Source organism: Stegostoma tigrinum, chromosome 3 (assembly GCF_030684315.1).
Source record: "Stegostoma tigrinum isolate sSteTig4 chromosome 3, sSteTig4.hap1, whole genome shotgun sequence".
Taxonomy (NCBI): Eukaryota; Metazoa; Chordata; class Chondrichthyes; order Orectolobiformes; family Stegostomatidae; genus Stegostoma; species Stegostoma tigrinum.
This window is the reverse complement of record NC_081356.1, coordinates 27990620-28014575: the sequence shown is the minus strand read 5'-3', so window position 1 is coordinate 28014575 and position 23956 is coordinate 27990620. Positions and strand designations below refer to the sequence as shown.

General features: G+C 42.7%; 1 protein-coding gene across 10 annotated transcripts in view; it reads right to left on the bottom strand.

Annotated features, from left to right (window-relative positions):
* Positions 1-23956, bottom strand: part of LOC125450835 (tight junction protein ZO-2-like) — a 121929-nt gene that overhangs the window by 36901 nt on the left and 61072 nt on the right. For all 10 annotated transcript variants that reach the window (XM_048527148.2, XM_048527153.2, XM_048527146.2 and 7 more), the window contains exons 4-7: positions 16483-16585; positions 12738-13353; positions 2401-2504; positions 935-1088 (exon numbers count right to left, since the gene is read on the bottom strand). In XM_048527148.2, the coding sequence (XP_048383105.2) occupies positions 935-1088; positions 2401-2504; positions 12738-13353; positions 16483-16585 (977 nt within the window). The remainder of the gene's footprint in view (positions 1-934; positions 1089-2400; positions 2505-12737; positions 13354-16482; positions 16586-23956) is intronic.

Sequence of the window (23956 nt, the reverse complement as noted above, 5' to 3'; positions counted from 1 at the left end):
AGCAACCTGGAGCTGGATACAATGTTACAGAGGCAGAGAGCGCAAGCGAGCCAAAACAAAATCAAGTGGGCAGATGTCCTCCCAGCCCAGAGGCTGCCTGTTTTCTGCAACCAAAACTTCAGTGTAAACCTGAAGAGATCCTGTTACCTTTCCCGGCAGCAATTGCAGGGAGTGGTGAGTTTTGAACTGATGAGTAAGAGACATTTTCCAAATGAATTACTCACTCTGTAGTTCTTACAAACAAGTGGAAGTTTCAAGAAAGCCATATCTGAACAAGGGGTCGGGCTAGCCGAGGGGAGATCATCTCAACATTGGAAAATGGGAAGCAGAAGCCACTGAACTTCCTGATTTCTCTACTCACACAAATAAAAACCCATGACAGTGGTTTACACTCTTTTACTGTACCTATACTCTGGTTATTGGTAATACCCAGTAACCCGGTCCATGCTTTCTCTCAACCTTGGCAGAAAGTCAGGTAAAGTAGTGCATCATGCATACCTTTTTAAAAAAAAAGCAACTTTTTACATTTGGTACAACACCAAGATTGAAAGGGGTTAATTTCCAGCGGGCTACCCTCATGAGTTGTATCTAAGGCACCTTTAACATTGTTAGAACATTTCTAAAAAAGGTACTTCACAGGAGCAATGTATTCCACAAAAACCTCACACTGAGCCATGAGAAGAGGGCGGGACAGGCAGCCAAAGAGGTAGAATTACAGGAGCATCTAGGGACCTCTGAAGCACCAGGCAGCCAATCAAATGTCTGAGATACAGAAACTTGAAGGAGAGATAAATCAGAGGATTGTAGGGGCACGGAGAGAAGAAAGGAGGGATCTGAACACAAGGAAGAGAACCTTAAAACATTGCTGAAGCAGGAGGAGTCAGTGCACAGGATGGTCGCAAGTGAATGAGTCGTATTGAAATAACAGTCTCACCTTCAGGATCAGAATCACTATCATCCATGGCCGGGATACTGATCAATGTCTGTTTACTGTCTCTTTGGACAACAAGCTGCAGCTTCCCCCGTGATCTTTCAATCAATTTTCGGGCATCTGCCAGTGACATGTTTTCAGTCACTGTTCCATTGATCTGTAAGAAACAAAACAAAATGAAGCTGACCTTTACAACATCTCCCGATATTAGATATTGATGGAATAACTCATTCATTTCACAAGTTAGGATTCCTGGATTTGCACAATAATTATCCATTAAACTCACAATAGAATGTGAGGAGATCACTAAACGCCTACTTAAGGTGATATAATAAAATTTTACCTCAGTGCAAAAAATCAAATTTCTCCAGACCAGAAAGACAAATATTTTAAAAATTGCTCAACTGCACTTGGGGAAACCAAGCAGAGGCTTGGGGACCGCTTTGCAGAACACCTACGCTCGGTTGGCAATGAACAACTGCGTTGCCCAGTCTCGAACCATTTCAACTCCCCCTCCCATTCTTTAGACGACATGTCCATCATGGGCCTCCTGCAGTGCCACAATGATGCCACCCAAAGGTTGCAGGAACTGCAATTCATATTCTGCTTGGGAACCCTGCAGCCCAATGGTATCAATGTGGACTTCACAAGCTTCAAAGTGTCCCCTCCCCCTACCACAACCCAAAACCAGCCCAGCTCCTCCCCACCTCACTAACCTGTTCATCCTCTCACCTATTCCCTCCTCCTACCTCCAGTCACACCCCCATTTCCTTCCTACTAACCTCATCCCACCCCCTTGACCTGGTCCATCCTCCCCAGACTGACCTATCTCCTCCCTACCTCCCCACTTACACTCACCTCTACTGACTCCATCCCCGCCTCTTTAACATGTTTGTCTTCTCTCCACTTTCGATCCAGCTCCTCCTCTCCCTATTTGTTTCAGAACCCCCTACCCCCTCCCCCATTTCCGATGAAGGGTCTAGGCCCGAAACGTCAGGCTTTCCTACTCCTGAGATGCTGCTTGGCCTGCTGTGCTCATCCAGCTCTACACCGTTATCTCAGAAGATGTTGTTTTTGTTGTGTTTTGTGGAGGGCAGCGGAAGGAAAGTGCACGCATGCGAGAGCAGCAATAAGTATACAACAGTTACCCATAAATCCAATTGGTCACACATGAGAAAATAGAAACCTGTCACCCAAAACATGTGGTGAGAATTTCCCCACAGAACATAAATCAAGGCAACTAGCATTGTGATAAGTGCATCGAAGTTAGGTAAAAGACAAGTAGATAGGATAGGATCAAGAAGCAGAGGGTCAGCGTAGAATAAATATTCTCAGAAAAAACCCTGTACAGATCAGCTGAGCCGAATGGCCTGTATGTATTGTAAAGTTCCATACAATTCAAAAGCAAATCCCATTTTCTGCAACACTACTGAATTAGAAAACAAATTTGAAAAAAGCTTAAAGCTTACCTTGAGAACAATGTCACCCTCTTCTAAGTTTCCATCCTTTGCTGCCAAGCCACTTCCAGCCATCTCTTTAATGAAGATTTGGCTGCCCAATCGAAGACCATATTCTATTGGATAAATGTGTGGAAGGTTCAGACTATATGGCATTATAGAAAAACAGAGTCTGTAGATACTGGAGATCTGAAACAAAAACAGAAATTGCTGCCAAAATCCAGCAGGTCTGGCAAGATCTGCTGGAAGAAAGCCAGAATTTTGCCAGCAATTTCCATTGGAATACATTGCAATTGACCGTTACATCGATGTTATGGTATCCAAGTGCACTTTTGGTTCAAAACAAACAATAAAGCAGACAGAGATCAAGAGATCCATTTATGGAGAACATTCATTATAAAATCATTCTAACCTGCTTCAACCACCTATCAACTTGTTCCAGATTGCTACATCCTTCCGAAGTCTTTGTACTCAAACCCACTCTATCTTTTCTATTAGAAACTTTAGAACACACCTGCATATAAACACCTTCCTTTCAATTTTTCCTGTTGTTATTCACTAATAGAAGTCAGGGTCACATGCTGGCCCACATTTATTGCCCATCCCTAGAGGCCCTCAAGAAGGCGCTGGTGAGCTGCCTTCTTGAACCTCTGCAGTCCACGTGTTCTAGGGAGACACAATCCACTTAGGGAGGGAATTTTAGGATTTTGACTCAGTGACTGTGAAGGGAGGAAGGAGGCCTGGTATGGCAACTGCGCTGTTCAGGACCATAGAGCAACCACAGAAAAGTTGTGTGCACAGTCCAGACCACGAAAGCCAACCTGCCATCCAATGGGCTCCATTTACACAGCTTGTTGCTGCAGAAAGGCTGCTAAAGACCCTTCCTACCCCGGTAATGCTATCTTCCAACCTCTTGCGTTAAAGATGCAGAAGCTTGAACACACGCACCAACAGATTCAAGAACTGCTTCTTTACTGCCGTTATCAGACTGCTGAATAGACTAACTTCAAACAATGCTGATCTTGCTGTGCACACCTCTGGTGCAGTGGTCACCTTGCATGCCTTGCTCTGTCAAAGTGCCCTATGATCTGCCTGTACTGTTCATAAAACAAAGCTTCTCACTGTACTTAGGACATGCGATTACAATATATCAAATCAAATATATTCCCAAGTCAAGATGGAGTGTGGCTCGGAGGGAGAACTTGCGGGTGGCATTTGCATCTGTTGACCTCTTTCTTCTAGTTAATAGTAGTCCTGGGCTTGGAAGTTGCTGTCAAAGTTACTCACCGAAGTATTCCGGGCCTTTGGCCTGCTCTTGACTGGCCATATAAATACAGTGACCATGAACTGAGTTTCTGGTCAACAGTAACTCCCATGACGTTTTTAGGGGGAATATTCAGGTGACGGAAACACCATGGAATGTCAAAAGGACAGTAGTTAGATTCTCTTACTGGAAATCGTCATTACCTGGCATTTCTGTGGTGCAAATGTTACTTGTCCCTTGTCAGCCCAAACCTAGTTATTGTCCAGATCTGGTTGTGTTTGAACAGGGATTCCATCAGTATCTGAGCAGTTGTCAAAGAACATTGTGGATGTTCGCTGATGGTGGCACAGTTCTGGCCTTCTCATGAAGGGAAGGTCATTAATGAAACAGATAGGACACTACCCTGAAGGTTCTTGCAGAGATGTCCTGGACCCGAGATGACTGATGGCCATCAAATCACAACCATCTTCCTTCGTGCCAGGTCTGACTCCAACTAGCTCAGAGTTTGCCCCCTATCCCGATTCCCACTGATGCCAGTTTTACTAGAGTTTCATGATGCCATAGTTGGTCAAACGTGGTCTTGATCAACAGCTGGTCACTCTCGCCTTAGCTTTGAAATTCAGCTGTGCAATTTCCTTTTTCAGTCAAAAAGAACCTGCCCTATTTCATTGTGAAGTTAGGGCACATAAGATCACAAACCAAAACAGAAGGATGAAAACATTTTGGAAGACGAAGACGAAGAAGTCACCCACTTTAGATAAGAGCCTGATCACACTTAACTGGACTACAAAATAACTTTTTTAGAAAAAAAAAGTATTTGCTTCCCTCACCCAGGTTTAATATTTCTCCACCATGAGCAGCTGGGCCTTCCAAGCTCTGGAATTCTTCCTGAAACTTTCCTTCCTACTTTAAGACACTAGTTAATAATCTCTTTGGCCAAGGTTCTTGTAACTATCCAAATATCCCCTCATGACTCTTTGGATTGATGGCAGCACCCCGTCAGTGGTAAACACTGCATGTTACTACTATTGACAACAGCAGCGTGAAACAGCTAGCTGAACTTGTTGCTCAAATCTCATGGAGGAGTCCTGCCTATCAAACAAGTCACCGACGTGTGATATGAAATTTCAGTGTTAGTGAGAAGTTAGGCACGTAGGCCAAACTTCTGGATCACATCAAATAGTGCACCTCTTCAGCTGTTTACAACAAGCAAGGTACCAATTAAATCCAAATGTCTGCTTTTAAAAACAAAACATGGTTCAACATTAGAAGTAATTGGGATGATTGGATTATTTAGCAAATATTGTCTAGAGTATGCAAAAAACTATGCTGATGACCAATGTTGGATTGTCACACCATGCTACAAGCCTATGTACTTGAAACTACATATTCAAATACATGGCCCCTGTTTTTTTGCAGGGGAACCTGCACAAAGTTGTCTGCATAACTCAAAATAAAAGAAGTGGCAGTTGTTCGCTGGCTCATTTCTCAAGCCAATGCCTCGTCTCAGTCTATCTTCCTTGGTTTACAGTTAAACAAATTAACTGTCAGTCATCATTGACCACTGCATTCACCATGGCAATGCCTGGATCAGAGTCTACTTCCAAAGCAATCCACATTTCCTTTCAAACAATATAAATATTGTTCACCCTTTACTTTTGATACTTATTGCAAATTGTTGATTACTTTTTGTCAAAGCATTTGTCTTGCAGTAAAGTCACTTTCAGTTATATTTAAAAATTCTGTACTACCAAAAAGTGACCAAAAAAACCTTACATCTCCGCGTTACAAGTAGTGTTAGTTAAAGTAACTGAAAGAACTAAGCCTAAACAGTATGTTATTGATCAAATAGCAATTTACAAATGATAACAGTTAGAAAATCTGCAGGGAAAATCTGCAGGAAAGTGATAGATTAAGCAAATCTCAATTGGGCAAGCGGTTAAATTTGTAACAATCTTCCCTCTTTAGAGCGTAACCTCTGAAAAAAGTGTCAGAATTTGCTGATAACAGGGAGTGCAATGGACCAGTTGAGCCATTTTCACTTTGCACTGTTGAACAATCCACTGAGCCACCCAAAGGTTAACACATGGAAGGACGTCATTGGAAGACACACTGCCAGCATCCTCGCCTGTTCAAACATGAACACACACTAGAATTGCAAAAACAAAAAGAGGATATTCATAATTTGCCTGCACCATTTCTGACTGCAATGACAAGAACACATTCACTCCTCACTTCTTCACTGGATCAAGCAGGCACATCACCATGATCAGACATACTAGTGATAGTGGGGGAAAAAAACGACATGACCCACTATCACTCGTATCCTTACATACAGATGAGGAAGGACACCACTTTGGTTGGGACAACACATCCGTCCTAGGACAAGCCAAACAGAGACACGCACGAGAATTCCTAAAAGCATGGCAATCCAACCGGAACTCCATCAACAAACACATTGATTTGGAGCCCATCTACCACGCTCTGAGAAAAAGAGCAGGAAATGACATCACCAACCCAAGGAAACCTAAACAGATAAATAGAAAGCGGGACATAACACCAGCACTTCATCGGAGGGTCACTGACGATGTTACCTAGAATGGTGATGAAACATAGAACATAGAACAGTACAGCACAGAACAGGCCCTTCAGCCCACAATGTTGTGCCGACCATTAATCCTCATGTATGCACCCTCAAATTTCTGTGACCATATGCATGTCCAGCAGTCTCTTAAATGACCCCAATGACCTTGCATCCACAACTGCTGCTGGCAACGCATTCCATGCTCTCACAACTGTGTAAAGAACCGGCCTCTGACATCCTCTCTATACTTTCCACCAACCAGCTTAAAACTATGACCCCTCATGCTAGCCATTTCTGCCCTGGGAAATAGTCTCTGGCTATCAACTCTATCTATGCCTCTCATTATCTTGTATACCTCAATGAGGTCCCCTCTCCTCCTCCTTTTCTCCAATGAAAAGGGACCGAGACGTCTGAAAATGAACCTTCCACCTCAGCGAGCAAACTCACATTCAGTAGTAACTGTTTTCTCACTATTATTATCCTTGAAACGCTTCACAAATTAAGCCCCATATGGGCTGCTGGGGAGCAATACCCATCACCAGGAGTGACTAATCAGTAAATACCACTACTGATTCAGCTGGTTGGAGTCTGAAATGAAATAGCTGCTAGACTGGGCATGTAGCAAGTGGACGCAAGGGAACCAGGATCTTGGAATGATACAGAACAAGGTTATTTTGGCCCATCATGCGTTTGCCAGCTCTTAGAGCTACAAACTTATTCCCCCTCCCCTGTGTTATTGCCACAGCCCTTCAAGTAGTTATTCAAATTTTCTTTGGGGAGATTTACTATTGAATTTGCACACACTGCTCTCTTTCAGCCAGTGCATTCACTTGCTATGCAACACCCTTCCTCAAGTATGATAAGCTGCTTTTGATAACCATGGGAAGAGGAAGAATTAAACTCTAGGCTCTGCCAAGCTAAGTTTAGATTGTTCATTCTATTATTACATCACCAGACCATAAGGCTGCTCCTCTCATTAGAGAGAGGCAACTGGTAGTCGTTTAGCCCGCTGGGCCATCGTACCTCAGGCAAGGGGAAGGAGGTTGAGAAGGAGTGTCCTTTATGGTAACCTCAGCCAGTATGGGGATTGAAGTCATGCTGCTTTGCAAATCAACCATCCAACCAGCTGAGCTAAGCCAACCTCTAGGTTTTATTCCATTGTGAAGGCTTTTAAAAGGGGGAGATAAAAAGCAGAAAATCAAGATTGATGCAGATTTTTTCTAAAAGCCTCCAGACTTTTATATCAGTGTAACAAAACAATTAAGGGATTATTTAAAAGATAGCACAACTGCCCAAATGAGAGTGGGGGCAACAAATGTAAAACTTGTCCAAAAATTGTCCAATATTAACATGTTTGGATTGCACTCAAAAAAGGTAAAATAGGGTAAAGTAGCATTTCAAAACGAAAAGATAAATAATGAACAAAAACAAAGATGCTGGAAAAGCTCAGCAGGCCTGACAGCATCCGTGAAGGAAAAAACAGAGTTAACATTTTGGGTCTGGTGACCCTTCCTCAGAACAGAAGCAACTGTTTTTGTTCCTGATATACAGCAGCCACAGTTCTTTTGGTTTTAAATGATAAATCATGCTAGCGTTTTGCATTAATGATTTAGAGTTACAGGCTACCATCCCATCGAGGCAACTAGGGAAGTTAAATTCTTTAAGTCAATAAAAACAATGGTTACTAATAACAGCCAACAGAAGCTACTGAATAGTAAACCTGTTAGGAGTTTTACAAAGTGTCCTCACAGGAAAGAGCATCAACTGTTTTTACTCAGTCTAGCCTGTATGTACTTTCATTCTCACTGAAAAATTCAATTGCACTAAACTGCTAGAGTCTGTTGGTACAAGAAGGCACCATCTTCCAAGGGCCAATAGGAGACTGCTAGCTACATACACCTGCCGTGAAGGATTTAAACACAAACTCAGTGCAAGTGTTATGTCTGAGACTCAGCACAACCCTATATAATTGTCACACATCTCCTAGTTGCTGGGCACAAGGAAACATTGTATATTCTCAGATATATTTAAGGGTGGCTGTGGTATAGTAGTAATGTCTAAGAGTCTGGGGACACAGGTACATATCCCACAGCCAGCTGGAATTTAAATTCAAATCAATAAAATCTTGAACTTAAAACTGGCTTAATGGCATCCATGAAACCATTTCAGATCATAAACAAACCTGTTCAGTTTGCTAATATCTTTTCAGGTACAGACCTGTAGTCCTTACCTATTCTGGCCTACACAATCCTCAACACCACCCTTTGAAATGGGCTAGCTATGGAACCTAAGAGGATTAAAGACAAGGCAGACCACTGTTTCCATCACAACATCTTCCCTGGGGATTGGTGCAAAACAAAAACCAGCACAGCTATCCCACAGACTCAGTCACGGTCTATGTGGTGTGATTCTATATGACTGTATCTCAGATAGTACTGCTGGCTACATCCTGCCACATCAGCAAGACTGGCCCAATAGGAAAAACAATAGTGGTTTGCACACACACACTCTGGAACCCAACAGAGTGTCAGGTCAATATGGATAATGAAACCAAGATAACAAAGTGCGAAGCTGGATGAACACAGCAGGCCAAGCAGCATGTCAGGAGCACAAAAGCTGATGTTTCAGGCCTCAACCTTGCACCTGATTCTAATCACCCAGCCATGACCTCTCAACTGAGATTTACAAAGCTATTGCCAGGATTGGAGGTCTTGAGCTCCAGGGAGTGGTCAAATAGCCTAGGCGTTCTCTGATGAAGGGTCTAGGCCCGAAACATCAGCTTTTGTGCTCCTGAGATGCTGCTTGGCCTGTGTTCATCCAGCTCCACACTTTGTTATCTTGGATTCTCTAGCATCTGCAGTTCCCATTATCTCTAGCCTAGGGCTTTCTTTTTCCCCCCTCCTCCCCGGAGCTTCAGAGGCTGAGGGGTGGCTTTACTGAAGTTTATAAAATCATGGAGGTGCATGGTGAGGGTGCAAAGCCAAGGTCTTTTTACCCCCACAATAGGGGAGTCCAGAACTAGAAGGCATAGGTTTTAAAGGTGAGAGGGGAAAGATTTAAGGGATTGGAGGGGCAAATTTTCATACAGAGTGGTGCGCATAGTGAATGAGTTTCCAGAAGAAGCAGTGGAGGCTGGTACAATTACAACGTTTAGAAGGCATCTAGATGGGTATATGAATAGGAAGGACTTAAAAGGAATCGGAGCCAAATGCTGTCAAATGGAACCAGATCAGTTTAGGCTATTTAGTCAGCACAGAGAAGTTGGACCGAAGAGTCTGTTTCTGTGTGTTTTGGCTCCATGATGGATCAGTACGCCATCTTGAGCGCCACTTAGAAGATAGCAAGGACACAGTATGGGGTCTGGTCGGAAAAAACCTGCAGTGCCAGTCACTAACACCAGTACTGACTCAGTTGTTCGAGTCCCTAAATGTTGGTAGACTGGGCCTACAGCAAGTGGAGGGGAGGGAACCAAGATGACATGACATACTTGAATTTGTTAGACCATAAAGGCCATAAGACATAGGAGCGGAAGTAAGGCCGTTCGGCCCATCAAGTCCATTCCGCCATTTAATCATGGCTAGGCATTTCAACTCCACTTCCCTGCACTCTCCCTGTAGCCCTTGATTCCTTGTGAGATCAAGAATTTATCAATCTCCGCCTTGAAGACATTTAACGTTCCGGCCTCCACTGCGCTCCGTGGCAATGAATTCCACAGGCCCACCACTCTCTGGCTGAAGAAATGTCTCATTTCCATTTTAAATTCACCCCCTCTAATTCTAAGGCTGTGCCCACAGGTCCTAGTCCCCCCCTCCCAAGGGAAACAACTTCCTAGCGTTCACCCTTTCTAAGCCATACATTATCTTGCAAGTTTCTATTAGATCTCCCCTCAACCTTCTAAACTCTAAATGAGTACAATCCCACAATCCTTTAGCCATTCATCGTACGTTAAACCTACCATTCCAGGGATCATCCGTGTGAATCTCCGCTGGACACGCTCCAGCATGTCCTTCTTGAGGCGTGGGGCCCAAAATTGGACAGTATTCTAGATGGGGCCTACCTAGAGCTTTATAAAGTCTCAGAAGCACATCACTGCTTTTATATTCCAACCCTTTTGAGATAAACGACGTTACATTCTCTGAAATCTGTGTGCAGCAAATGCATCTGTCCACAACAGTACTGATTGGAAAGGACAGCTATTGTGGAAACGTCCCATCTTCTCATTGAGGATACTTCCTATCCATGTTGCGCTAATTGGTACAGATCTAGCCACTCAAAACTGTGCATCCATGGGAGGTGCTGTAGGCCATCAGCAAATTATATTCAAACACAAACACAATCACTAACTTCATGGTCTGCATATCTTCCATTACTATCAAGCCAGAGGATGAAGACAAAAAAAAAGTGTTGAAAAACCCAACAGATCTGGCAGCATCTGCGAAGCAGTACCTTCTAAAAGAGAGACATTGAAATTGACATTTTTAACTCCATTTGAAATGTTAACTTCTCACATGTTTCCAGACCTGCTGAGATTTTTCACCATTTTCTGCCTTTAGTTAAGATTTCTGTTGTAATTTGCTTTTAGTTAACTTGATGAATCAATCCTGGTTCAGACAGCATGGGAGACACACCAAAAGATGAGGAGGTTCAATCACATGAAGCTACACAGCACAGAAGCTACTTGCAAGTTGTTGCTGTTTAACATGCCATTGGACAGAATTAAATCATTCCACAGCAAAAAAGGTTCAGATCTATGCTCAAAGTCCTGCTACTTCAATTCATGAAAGGTGGTAGACAATCAGGATGAGACACACTACATATACTTCCCAACTCAATGATGGAAGAGCCCAGCACATTAGTGCAAAAGATAAGGCTCAAGCATTTATAACCAGCTTTAACCAAGCAGTCCCAGGTCAATTTCAGCCTCCTCTGGAGGTCCTCAGCATCTCATTTTCCAGACTTCAGGCACTTCAGTTCATTGATAGAGAAAGGGCTGGAGGCATTTGACAGTGAAGGCTATGGGGTCTGAAAAGATTCTCGCCATTATACTGAAGAATTGTGCTCCAAAGCTAATCGTTCCCATCGCCAAGCTACAATACAGGCTCTACAGGGCAATATGAAGAATTATCCAGGCACGTTTAGTCCACAAAAAGCAGGACAATTCCAATGCAGTCAATGATCTCCCCAAAAGAATATGCTTTCAACCGTTAGCAAATTAACCAAAGGGGTTTCCAACACTACTAAAGCAGCCATTCACAATTTGGTGTAGCAGCTGTGCTAAGCTTTGATCTGATCTGTTGGTTGAAGAATCAGTAATTAACTGCTCTGATTTTTAAAAGTTGGATCCTATTCATCACTGTTTGCCATTGATCAGAAACTGAACTTGACTGGACATTATAAACACAGACATTATAAACACAGCCGGAGCACAAGCTGGTCAGAAGCTGGGATGCCTGTGGGAAGTAACTCACCTCCCATCACCCCAAAGGCTGCCTACCATCTACAACTTGCAGGTCAGGAGTCTGATGAAATACATCCCTCTTGTTTGGATGATGCAGCTCCAATAAAACGAAAAACCTGACACTATCCAGGACAAAACAACACTCTTGACTGGCACCCCAGCCACCACCTTCAACATTCACTCCCTTCACCAATGAGCATATTAGCAGAGTGCAACTTCAACAAGATGTACAGCAACTTCTAAACTGGTGACGTCTACTATCCAGAAGGAAGAGCACAGCTGATGCACAAGAAAACACTTGACTTCAAGTTCCCCTCCAAATCACACACTATCCTGACTTGGAATGGTATTGCCATTCCTGCATGGGTACTGGTCAAAATCCCTGGAGTTCCCTGAATACGAAACACAGCAAGAGGCCAGTCTGCCTCAATAAGGTCACTGCTGATCTCCACCTTCACTTCAGCCAGCCAGAGTGGTTTGAAAATCCTCAATATTGATTGCCCAAGAGCAATCTCAAGCATTGTGGTTTTTTTTTCCAAGTTCTCATTTATTGCCCATCTCAACTTGAAGTTGGCAGCGAGCTCTCTTCATGAACTGCCACAGTCCACGTGCTGTAGGCAGACCTGAAATGCTGTCAGGCGACAGTCCCATGATTTTTGACCCAGTAAATGAAAATATAAAAATTTCCATGTGAGGCTGGTAAGTGGCTTGGAGGGAAACTTGTATGTGGTAGTGTTCCAACTTGTCTGCTGCCTTGGTCCTTGTGATGGAAATGGTTGTGGGTTTGGAAGGTACTGTTTAAACACCTTTAGCAAAGCTTGCAAATCTCCAAATTACTCGCAATTTAGAGGTTTTTTTTTTAAAAATTCCATGCTACTGGTCCACTGCAAACTAATGCCAATTCTATGGGACCACCTTGCAATCAAGTCCAGGAGAACAAACGTTGCTTCAAAATTCTTCCCCAAATGTTTTGTTGAGCTGACCATTTGAGAGACCAAGATATGTAGAGAACATAGACAAAACAAAAACACGCTCATCCTCACCTTCATTAGGTTTGCTTTTTACAAGCATGACTTTGTATGGTTTGGGCAACCCACGGTCATAAGAATAGGATGAAGATTCAGGCGACGGGCTCCTGGATTTAAGTCGATCTCGGCTTGGAGCTCTCGCTGGCTCTCGGTAATGCTCGTAGGCTCGATCATAACCTCGATCATCGTCGTATGTCCGGCTACGTCCGCGGTTGCCATGCTCGTAACCTCTCTCATAACCTCTATCGTCGTATACTCTCCCCCGGCCTCGATCTCCGTGCTCGTAACTTCTCTCGTATCCCCGATCATCATATGCCCGTCCCCGGGCTCGATCAGCATGCTCGTAGCCACGGTCCTCATCAATTATTCTCCCCCGGCTGTGATCCCTGCTGTAGCTACGATCCCTGCTGTGGGCTCGTTCGTAGCTCCTGCCACGCTCTGCATCCCGGTCGTAGCCTCTGTCCGGACTCCAATTGCGGCTGTAGCTGCGGCTTCTGGGCCCCCCATCACTCCTCTCACTCTGAACGCTGTGCTCACTTCTGCGGTCATAATCATCTGCTATATCGAATAAGTTACTTTCGGGCTCACTGAGAGGCTGCCGAGCTGGAACTTTCCGACCCCGTTTCACTACCTGTTGGGAGAGGGAATGACAATTGCTAAGTTTAATCGGAATTAGCCAAACAAACATACAGAAAGACCGGACTACCCTCTGGAAATCTGATCTGTATTATAAATAGGTGAGAAATTGGACTGTTTTGATTCTCAGTAAGACTCATCTTCTACTTTATTACTGACTTGCTGGACCATGACTGTAACGCTCAATTCCCCAAAATGTGTTGTCTTCAGCCTCAAATGGCCTGAACACCAGAGCATCAACAGCTCAGAGGAAGCGAATTCCAAAAGAAGCTTTTCTTTTCTGTTCAAAATGGTCAATCCATTAATTTGGAGATGGTCACCATGTTGTAGGAAATATTTTTTCCAGCATCTGCCCAATCAGCCCAGACAAGAATTTTATAATTCAACATAATTATCAGATGGTTTAAAAAAATTGCTACAAATAACTTTTCTGAAAAAGGTAGGGAAAGCAAAAAAGTAGTGTTTTACAAGTATCTCGAGCAAATACTACACTTGGTTCAACACTGACCTTGTCATGCAAGGTAGCACTATTTCAAAAATGAAAGCTGTGTAAATTCGCTTCCCCAAAGACTGGTATCCTACACTTCACATAACATCTGCCAGGTTAGAAAATGAAGGTATATAGGAGGTGCTTTAGATTTAAGTAGAAACAAGTATGTGCCAAAGTTCTCTCAATTAAGGAAAAAAAGGGGAAGAGGCATGCAATCATTTACTTTATGCATATCCACAACTGGCCCAGAGGGAACAGCTTACAGGACCAACCCGAAACCAATCCAGAGAGGTATACATTAGATTAGGTCACAAAAGCATTACAGAATGGAGGCAGGTCGATTGAATTAAGATTCAAATCAGTCACATTGGTAGAATCAATTCAAGAGCTGAATCATCTCTGAACCCATACTTCTAATGAATTATCAGGCAAAAGTCACAGCAATCCCAGTAAAGAAACATGCAACATATTAAATGATTGCCAGCCAGTATATTTGTGGGTTTTGACTGTTTAAATATAAAAAAAAATTTTTTTACAGTTTGTAAAGAAAAATCAAAGTGGTCTGCAAACAACTTTGAAATAGACAAGGGTGGGGGGGAGTGAATGGGAGAATTTCATACAATAAATATTAACTCAGAGGGTAAAAGGAGAAAGTGGTTATCTCAAGTCATTAAATCAGAACATATATCTCGGTCCTCATCAGCATCCCCATTTTCCTTCATTCCACCATTAGCAGCTCTAGTATGCGGGAGTAATAGTTGCTACTAATAAATCGGATTATACTGCTGATGTCAGATCATATGCACCTGGGACCCTACTGAACAAGGTTCTATGAAGTCCTACTCTACCATTTTTCTGATGAATATTTACTAACTATTTACACAGATTCAATTTATCTACCTCTTCAAAGTATAAGAAAAATGGGAGGGGTGAGGAAAATTAGTGACCAAAATAAAAAGTAAAGCATAAGCTGGTGCCAAGAGGAAATGAAAACGTTTTCTTCCTCAGTTATTTCAGGCTAGGCATCATTCAATTTAAAATCTACTGCTGAAAATTTAATCTGTGCAATGAATGGATTCTGATAATTGCACCAGAGTCTCTGGGGAAAAAAAAAATCAATTTTTGGTTTTCAAATGCGTATTTTTATCCAAGCCTCGTCATAGTCATAAGGAGATCTTACTTGAGATTATACATTTCAGCCAATGTTCAAACAGCAATGGGTGATTTAAATAAAATGAATCATATACAAGTTATTGTGACACGGTCACAAAGCCAGTGCAGTTTAAAGATCATGGATAATAGCATCTTAAAATTGCTACAAAGGATATCAATGTCTTTCACCATTAGGTAAAAATCAAAAGGGTCACCAGACCCAAAACGTTAACCGTTTTTTCCTCCACAGACGCAGAGCTTTTCCAGCAACTTTTGTTTTTGTTCTTTCAATATTAGCATTGATATTCAGGAAGAGCATCACTTATGGATCGCTAGTTTCCACAGTCCTATTAATATTGAGAGACACACATTGGAGAAACTGGGAATTTTCTCTTTAGAGCAAAAACAAGAAGTGGTGGTTTATTAGAGAGGTCAAAATCATGGAGGTGGTGTTCAGCTACAGTAAATAATTAGTAACTGTTTCCACTGCGAGGTAGCTAATTGTTGAAAACAAAGGAGACATAAGGAAACAGAGATAGTAGGAACTGCCGATGCTGGAGAATCTGAGATAACATGGCGTGAAGCTGGATGAACACAGTGGGCCAAGCAGCATCAGAGGAGCAGGAAAGCTTAGCAATTCGGGTCGGGACCCTTCTTATAAGGAAATCTTTTCTTCTTTAGCAAAAGTTATGATACAAGACAGTGAAATCAGATTCAGTAGTAACTTTTGAAAACAAAGGGAAATGTTCAAAAGGAAAACAAGAACTCTTGGGGAAGAAAGACTGGTGAAATTCATTGGCTAGGTCATTAAGGGATGTGGATAGTTTGCCCTTGAAGATAGTGGCGAGCTGCCTTCTTGAAATGTAGCCCATTTGGTGGAATGAGAAAGGAAGTTCCAAGATTTTGATCCAGTGACAATAAAAAGGAACAACATATTTCCAAGTCAGGACAGCAAAGACAGAAAACTTCAAGCAATGGTGTTTCTATGCAACTGCCGGCCTTTTGTCCTATCATTCTAATAGGTGTTATTTAAAAACCTTGGAGAGTTGCTGCAGTGCATTGCATAGACTGTCACTGTCACTACTGCTACTCTGCGGCAAGATCTACTTTAAGATCAATTTATGACTAAACACAGGCAGCCATTCAGCCCACAGTACAGATGCTCGTACTTCCAAAGGCAGAGTATCCATTTAGTTGATTCGGCAACTTGTGCCTCCTTTTCCCCTATAATTTCCCCCTTTAATTAAATTCCTATTCACAAGTTACTATCAAACCTGCTTTCAGGCAACACACTCCAGATTACAACAACTTTCTGCCAAAAAAACAAACACTTTCTGGTTGCAATGGGATTAAATCAGAGTCAGTTTCACCATTCTTGGCTTTACTGCCAAATTTTAGTGGCAAACATGGAATCATGGAGTTTCCACAATAAACATAATTTACTGGGTTGAGAGATTTTAAAATTGAGTCAGCATCACTTACTATTTGAGCTACCTTCCCACATTTTCTCAACTGTTGTACTGCAACGGAATGAGGAACATTTTCCATCGGAAATCCATTAACATTTATGACCCGGTCATTTTCTCTATTAAGAGAAAGACAACATCAACAATTAAGAAACTTGCATTTCTGGTAAGCACAACATTCATAAATAACCATCAAATGTTCTAAATTCTTTGAGTTGAAAAATCTGGAAATATGGTTAGAAACATTCATTATAAACATTACTCATGTGAAATGCAAGAAAGAATTCTCTTCATTTGAAATACCAGGTGCTTTAGTTATACAATTCCAACTACCTCTCATACTTGATTCTTGAATCATACTTGTCAGCTGTGAGGCATAGGATATGATTTGCACCTTAGTCAAAATGCTCAAGTCCCTCTATAAAGGCATGCAGAAATCAGACTGACATTGAGCACAGTCTTAAGGAAATACTGCCCAGTCAGAGATACCACCTTTTGGATCATCTGCTAGGTAGAGTCCCTGTTTGCCAATTCAAGTGGGCATCCATGATCTCATGGCAATACTTTCAAGAGCCAATGAAATAAATCCATGAAAAGAAAAAACTGTCTCAAGGATCTTAAAAAAAAGGAAGAGGGGAATGGGATCAAATGCACTTCTTATATTCACGGGATGAGGGAGTTATTGACTGTGCCTATGTTTATCACCCATCCCTAGTTGCCCCTTGATAAAAAAGGTGGAGCTGAGCTTCCTTAAACTACTGCAGTTATGTGCTGTAGACCCACAATGCCATCAGGGAGGGAATTCAAGGATTTTGACCCAATGACACTGAAGGAATGGAGATTGATTTCCGAAATCAGGATGGTGAGTGGCTTGGAGATAAAATTGCAGGGAGTGGTGTTCCCATGTACCCGCTGCCCTTGTCCTTCTAGATTTTAAAATGGTTGAGATTTTGGAAGATGCTGTTCCAAAATTTTTGGTGAATGTGTATCTTATAGATGGTACATACTGCCACTACAGAGCATCAGCTTTTCAAAGACCCAGCACAGACCTGCTGGGCTGTATGGTCATTAGAGTTGGGTTAAAATGCAGCTGAAACAGATGAATTGAAAATCACCCCATTCTGGAGATGGGATGAGTGATGGGACATAGTTATGTTTAGTCAAGTCGCAGACAGAGTGGTGTGAGCAGATCTCTGAAACTGTGCAGGACTTACAGTGCAGCACCAAGAAACCAGGGAAACTGCCTCCTGCTGTCCTGGCCAATATTTATCTTTCAACCAACACTAATAAAAAAAAGTTCATTGTCACATTGCTGACTATGGGAGCTTGTTGTGAACAACTTATCTGTTCCATTTCCTACATGGCTACACACCACGATGCGTGAAGTACTTTGGGATGTCTTGAGGTCAAGAAAGATGCCACAGAAATGACAATCTCTTAGATATTATTGAACTGAAACATCAAAATATCTCAGGTTATCTGACATTTTCATTTGTATGACTGATACGAAGGACACAAAAACGTCAGGGAGCAAATATTAGGACAAAAGCCTTAAAAATCACCCAATAACCATCTGACTGCCAACGGGGTTTTGTGTTAAGTCCCCAAATCAGAAGTTATCCACCTCTTCAGTTACATGTCAATCTAAAGACCAATTAAAGCTTCATCAATTACCATTAACTTTACTCTTTCCAAAAAAAAGGAACAACAAAAAATGGTAGAGTAAAATGCTTTTTGATTTTTTTAAAAAGCACCAAATTTTGGATTTGATTTTTGCCTACACACAGTGTCAACTGTTCATCTTGCTTTTTTAAACTGCTTTCAAGGGATGGGAGCATCATTGCACAGTAAATGGCTGATCTTGGCATCCCCTTTTGGCAATGAGCTGCCTTCTTAAAATCACTGCAATCCATGTTATGTACATACCACCCACAGTGCTGTTTTCTTGGGGATTGGTGGTGGGAACAGTGGAGTGTTCCAGGGTGAGAATTCATGAGCGAGACAGTGACAAAAATAATGCAAGTCAGGGCCAGGGAACAGATAAAGGAACTGATCAAACAGCATAAATGAGCATTCGTAAGAAAGGGAGAAGCATTCACTGGAGGAGAGTATTTGCAAAAGCCAGCCTTAAGAAAAACAAATTTCTTATTTGAGCAACGTTGTTGAATTTTAACTAGAGTTTAAAATGGGGAAAGCACCAGACATGACTACAAGTAGGAGCATCTTCACAAGTTTACTTAAAATTGTTGTGGGGATTTGAAGCACTACTCCAGGAGGTGGAGATGTGTAGAATGTTGAAGTTTACTCAAGCATATACAGATAAGACTGTTCAAAAGAAGAGAAGTCTTTGGCCAATTTTAATTACGCGAAAAAACCCAACGCTTATCTCCTATAATACATATTGGGCCCTTTACACACTGACATTTGTCCCATGAACACAAAACAAAATGAGAAGCAGGCACAGAGAGACGCACAGAAAAGAATGTGGGTGCGTGTTTATGTCGGGATGGGGCCAGTGGTGGCGACAGCCTGTGTAAGGAAATCAGCACGGCAGATATATCTGTAAAAAGTAAATAAATGGCTAGTTGGCTGGCAGGCAGAATCTTCTGACTGGAATTAAGACTGAAATATTACCAGTGGGAAATAATTCACTAATGTGTTGAACAAGCTCTATTTATAATATTCCCCTTGAAATACAAACTTTCTGCCAAAAAAAAGGACAATGGGAAAACAAATTCTTACATACAAGTGCCCCAACAGAATTCAAAGATAAAAAGTCAAATTTACATTTGTTTTATTATAATGTGTTGGGTTAACTGTTAACTACTATACCCACGTGAATAACAATTAAATGTGGTCCTCCATTGGTTTCTCATTAGTTACAGCAGCCTCAGAGCATGCTGAGCAGATTAAAATGACAAGAGATAATGGGAACGGCAGATGCTGAAGAATCCAAGATAACAAAGTGTGGAGCTGGATGAACACAGCAGGCCAAGCAGCATCTTAGGAGCACAAAAGCTGACGTTTCGGGCCTAGACCCTTCATCAGAGAGGGGGATGGGGAGAGGGAACTGGAATAAATAGGGAGAGAGGGGGAGGCAGACCGAAGATGGAGAGAAAAGAAGAGAGGTAGAGAGGTGAGTATAGGTGAGGAGGTAGGGAGGGGATACGTCAGTCCAGGGAAGACGGACAGGTCAAGGAGGCGGGATGAGGTGGTAGGTAGGAAATGGAGGTGTGGCTTGAGGTGGGAGGAAGGGATGGGTGAGAGGAAGAACAGGTTAGGAAAGCAGAGACAGGCTGGGCTGGTTTTGGGATGCAGTGGTGGGGGGGGGGGGGGTGGGGGGGGGAGAGACGAGCTGGGCTGGTTTTAATGATGCAGTGGGGGGAGGGGAGATTTTTGAAGCTGGTGAAGTCCACATTGATAGCATTGGGCTGCAGAGTTCCCAAGCGGAATGTGAGTTGCTGTTTCTGCAACCTTCGGGTGGCATCATTGTGGCACTGCAGGAGGCCCATGATGGGCATGTCATCTGAGGATTGGGAGGGGGGAGTTGAAATGGTTCGCAACTGGGAAGTGCAGTTGTTTGTTGCAAACTGAGCGGAGGTGTTCTGCAAAGCGGTCCCCAAACCTCCGCTTGGTTTCCCCAACGTAGATGGAGCCACACCGGGTGCAATGGATACAATATACCACATTGGCAGATGTGCAGGTGAACATCTGCTTGAAATGGAAGGTCTTCTTGGGGCCTGGGATAGGGGTGAGGGAGGTGGTGTGGGGGCAAGTGTAGCACTTCCTGCGGTTGCAGGGGAAGGTGCCAGGTGTGGTGGGGTTGGAGGGCAGTGTGGAGTGGACAAGGGAGGAGTCGCGGAGAGAGAGTGGTCTCTCCGGAAGGCAGAGAAGGATGGGGATGGAAAAATAGCTTGGGTGGTGGGGTCAGATTGTAGATTGCAGAAGTGTCGGAGGATGATACGTTGTATCCGGGAGGTTGGTGGGGTGGTAATGTGAGAACGAGGGGTATCCTCTGGGGGCGGTTGTTGCAGGGGCAGGGTGAGGGATGTGTTGCGGCAAATGCGGTCAAGGGCGTTCTCGTCCACTGCGGGGGCAAGTTGTGATTAAAATGACAATATACCTTTGGCAAGAGCAAGCAGCAAATTCCCTGTGCAGCCTGCTTTACAACCCAACTTCATGCAGAAGCTCTAGGGAGCCTTACAACAATGCTGAACCATCACATTATAATTAAAATGTGTAACACATTTTTCTTCATTCTTTCAGCCTCCCATCTATTCATTTCCGTTTCCAGCTGTTAATGAGTTAAAAGTTTTCCAATGCTCTTGTAACTCCAGGTTATTCTCCTTTGTCAAAATTCAGATATGACCTTTTAATAGATCTCGGGTGATTTTGGGCTCACAGCGTGCAAAGTTCTCCAATCTACAGGCAATTCCCCTTCTGGTTAGATCTGTTACAGATCGATTGCTAAACAATTTGTAATTCTCAAACCCCTGCCAAAATGCAGGAATGAAATAAGCTGAGCCTGTGATGTGTGACATACATACGTTGCTGACAGTCACTACCCACTATATCAGATGCGATTAGTGCCCCATAACTACAGACAGGATACAGCTTCAGTCGTACAGGTCAGATGTGTCTACATAGCCAATTAACATTTGAAGATAAGACTACAAAATAGACTTCTACTAATGTAACCAGTTTGTGTTGTGATTAGTCTGCTTCAAAACTTCTGGATGCCGAGAGTGGGGAATCCTCTTCCATCAGGCAGAAGATACAGCAGTTTGAAAACGTACCAGATTTATGAACAGACTTCCACTATTAGAGTTGATCCAGGGGCACGGTGGCTCAGTGGTTAGCACTGCAGCCTCAAAGCACCAGGGACCCGGGTTCGATTCCAGCCTCGGGCGACTGTCTGTGCGGAGTTTGCACATTCTCCATGTCTGTGTGGGTTTCCTCCAGGTGCTCCTGTTTCCTCCCACAGTCCAAAGAAGTGCAGGCTAGGTGGATTGGCCGTGCTAAATTGCCCATAGTGTTCAGGGGTGTGTGGGTTATAGGGGGATGGGTCTGGGTGGGATGCTTCAAGGGGCGGTGTCGACTTGCTGGACCGAAGGGCCTGTTTCCACACTGTAGGGAATCGAATCTAATCTATGTCAGCACAGCACAGTCATGCAGAGCCATAGGAATATACAAAAGGAGACATCTCAGGTCAGAAACTGAATTATAGATATGAGGGTTTGTTCAGAATCAGTCTCAAGATTTTAACCTGGAATCAGCCTGGTTTTATTCTGAAATCTGGAATTTATAAAGATGCCACACTGACTGACTGAAGAGACTTATCATCTGATACTCCATTCACACCAGTTGTATGATCTTTTGATCGACCTGCCCTCTATCTCCCTACCTATAAATTCTGTGGCCATGTGTTCTCTCACTGCGCCTGACAAAGAGGCTGCACTCCAAAAGCTTGTGGGATTCCAAACAAACCTGTTGAACTATGACCTGGTGCCACGTGACTTTTGACTTCTTCCTTTCCCTCCCCATTTTAATACACACCTTACTAAACAATACGACAAAATTTACGGTCACAAATGTTTCCATTCTGCAGCGCTGCTGGCTGGGTCAGCATTTATTGCCCATCCTTAACTGCCCTACAGAAGATGGTCACGAGTTTTTAGGGAGTCAGTTTCAGGATATTGACCTAGCAACAGTGAAGGAATGGTAATTATAGTTCCCAGTCAGTATGATCTGGAATAGAGAGGATAACTTGCAGGTGGTGGTCTTGTGCTTTTAGGTAGAGGGTTTACATGTTTGGAATCTGCTATTGGAGGAATGTTGGTGAATTGTTCCAGGATGATACTGACGGGAAGTTCTGCACTCATAACATATGCTTGATAGAACACATTTAACCAAGTCCAATGTATCAATGGCCTTCCCTGCTCCACGTAGGCAAGTCACTATCTTCTGTGGTACCCCAAGCATGCCAACTCTCCCACTGTACCTCTTCGCCTTTAAAAGGCCCATGATTCATCACTCAATTGCACGCAGCATCTTCCTTCGTCACTCTAATCCACCCTATTTCCTCCAAACTGCTAAGCCTTCTTGGTCTCTGTAAATCCTGCTCACTCGCTCGAGATACTGCAGCACCTTTCTGGACTGAGAAGGGTGCTGCCTCCTGACTAACCATAGCCTCCCCCTTGACTTTCAGACATGGAAGGTAAGCCAAAAGTCCTGAATGAAGCCAAGAGCTCCTCACTGCTCATAAGCAAGATTCTAAGCTAGCCTTTAAAACCTTAAGCAAAAAAAAAAACAAAACACCTACTTTTCTTCCCCTCCTCAATGGAGAGGACCTAAATTTTTCTCATTCTCAAATTCCCATCTTCTTCACTGCTGTCCATATTGTTCAGAGGTGAAAACTTTCCAGCCTACAACTTTAAAACAATGGACAAAAGATGATGTTTAGAATATAGGAGATATTAGCACCATTTGAAAGAGACCATTCGGCCCATTATGTCTCTTAGGTCTTTGAAGGAGCTATCCAACTTATCCCAATTTCCAGCTCTTACTCTTAATAGTTACTACTGAATCTTCTTCCATCACCCTTTCTAGCAGCATAGGTAAAATCATACAAATGGTGCAAAAAGCAAACTTTTCCATCCCCACCTCTGGATATTGTGTTGGCAGAACTGGAGAGTGTATAATTCATTGAACTCATTTAGCAATGTATTTTGAAAAGATTTGGCCTTAAAATGGGGAAAATGCAACATACAATTCAGTAGCAGGTTGATACACCAGATTCATCTAATCCACAGCCAAAAACTGCAGATATTGGAAGTACTCAACAGGTCTGGCAACATCTGTGGGGGAAAAGAAACAGAATTAACATCTTTTGTCAGAACATGACCAACCTGAATCATTACCTCTTTCTCCTTCCACAGATACTGCCAGACCTGCTGAATATGCCAGTTTTTTGTTTGTGCTGACTATCCAGCATGACACTATTGCTTCAGCAATTTGTGGATTATCACAAATGGGAGGTTTAGAATTTGATTGAAACTTTAGTTAAATACTTCTTGTTGGCTTGTAGTGAGTTTAATATTATAGTTTATAATTTCATGTTACAGATTTAATTACATTGCATCACCAAGAAAAGTTCTTTTCACAGTTTTAGCTACTAGCATTAGTAAACCTTTGAAAGATGTACAAGCTACGACAAAAAAGAAAAACTGAATCCTTATCACAAAAGATTAAGCCTAAAAGTAACTGCAGTCTGCACCAACAGCCCATCGTAGTCTACAAAGATGGGAAGAAGGAAGACAGATCATTGTTAAGTGTTATTTGAAGGATATATTTCAATAAAGACACTGGAGATTTCTCCTGTAAAACTGTTTTATGCACACTCAAAGGTAGTCCAAGCTTTGATTTAACATCACAGCTGACAGCTAGCATCTCCAACAGTGCTGCACTCATGCAGATTCTGCTTCAATCCA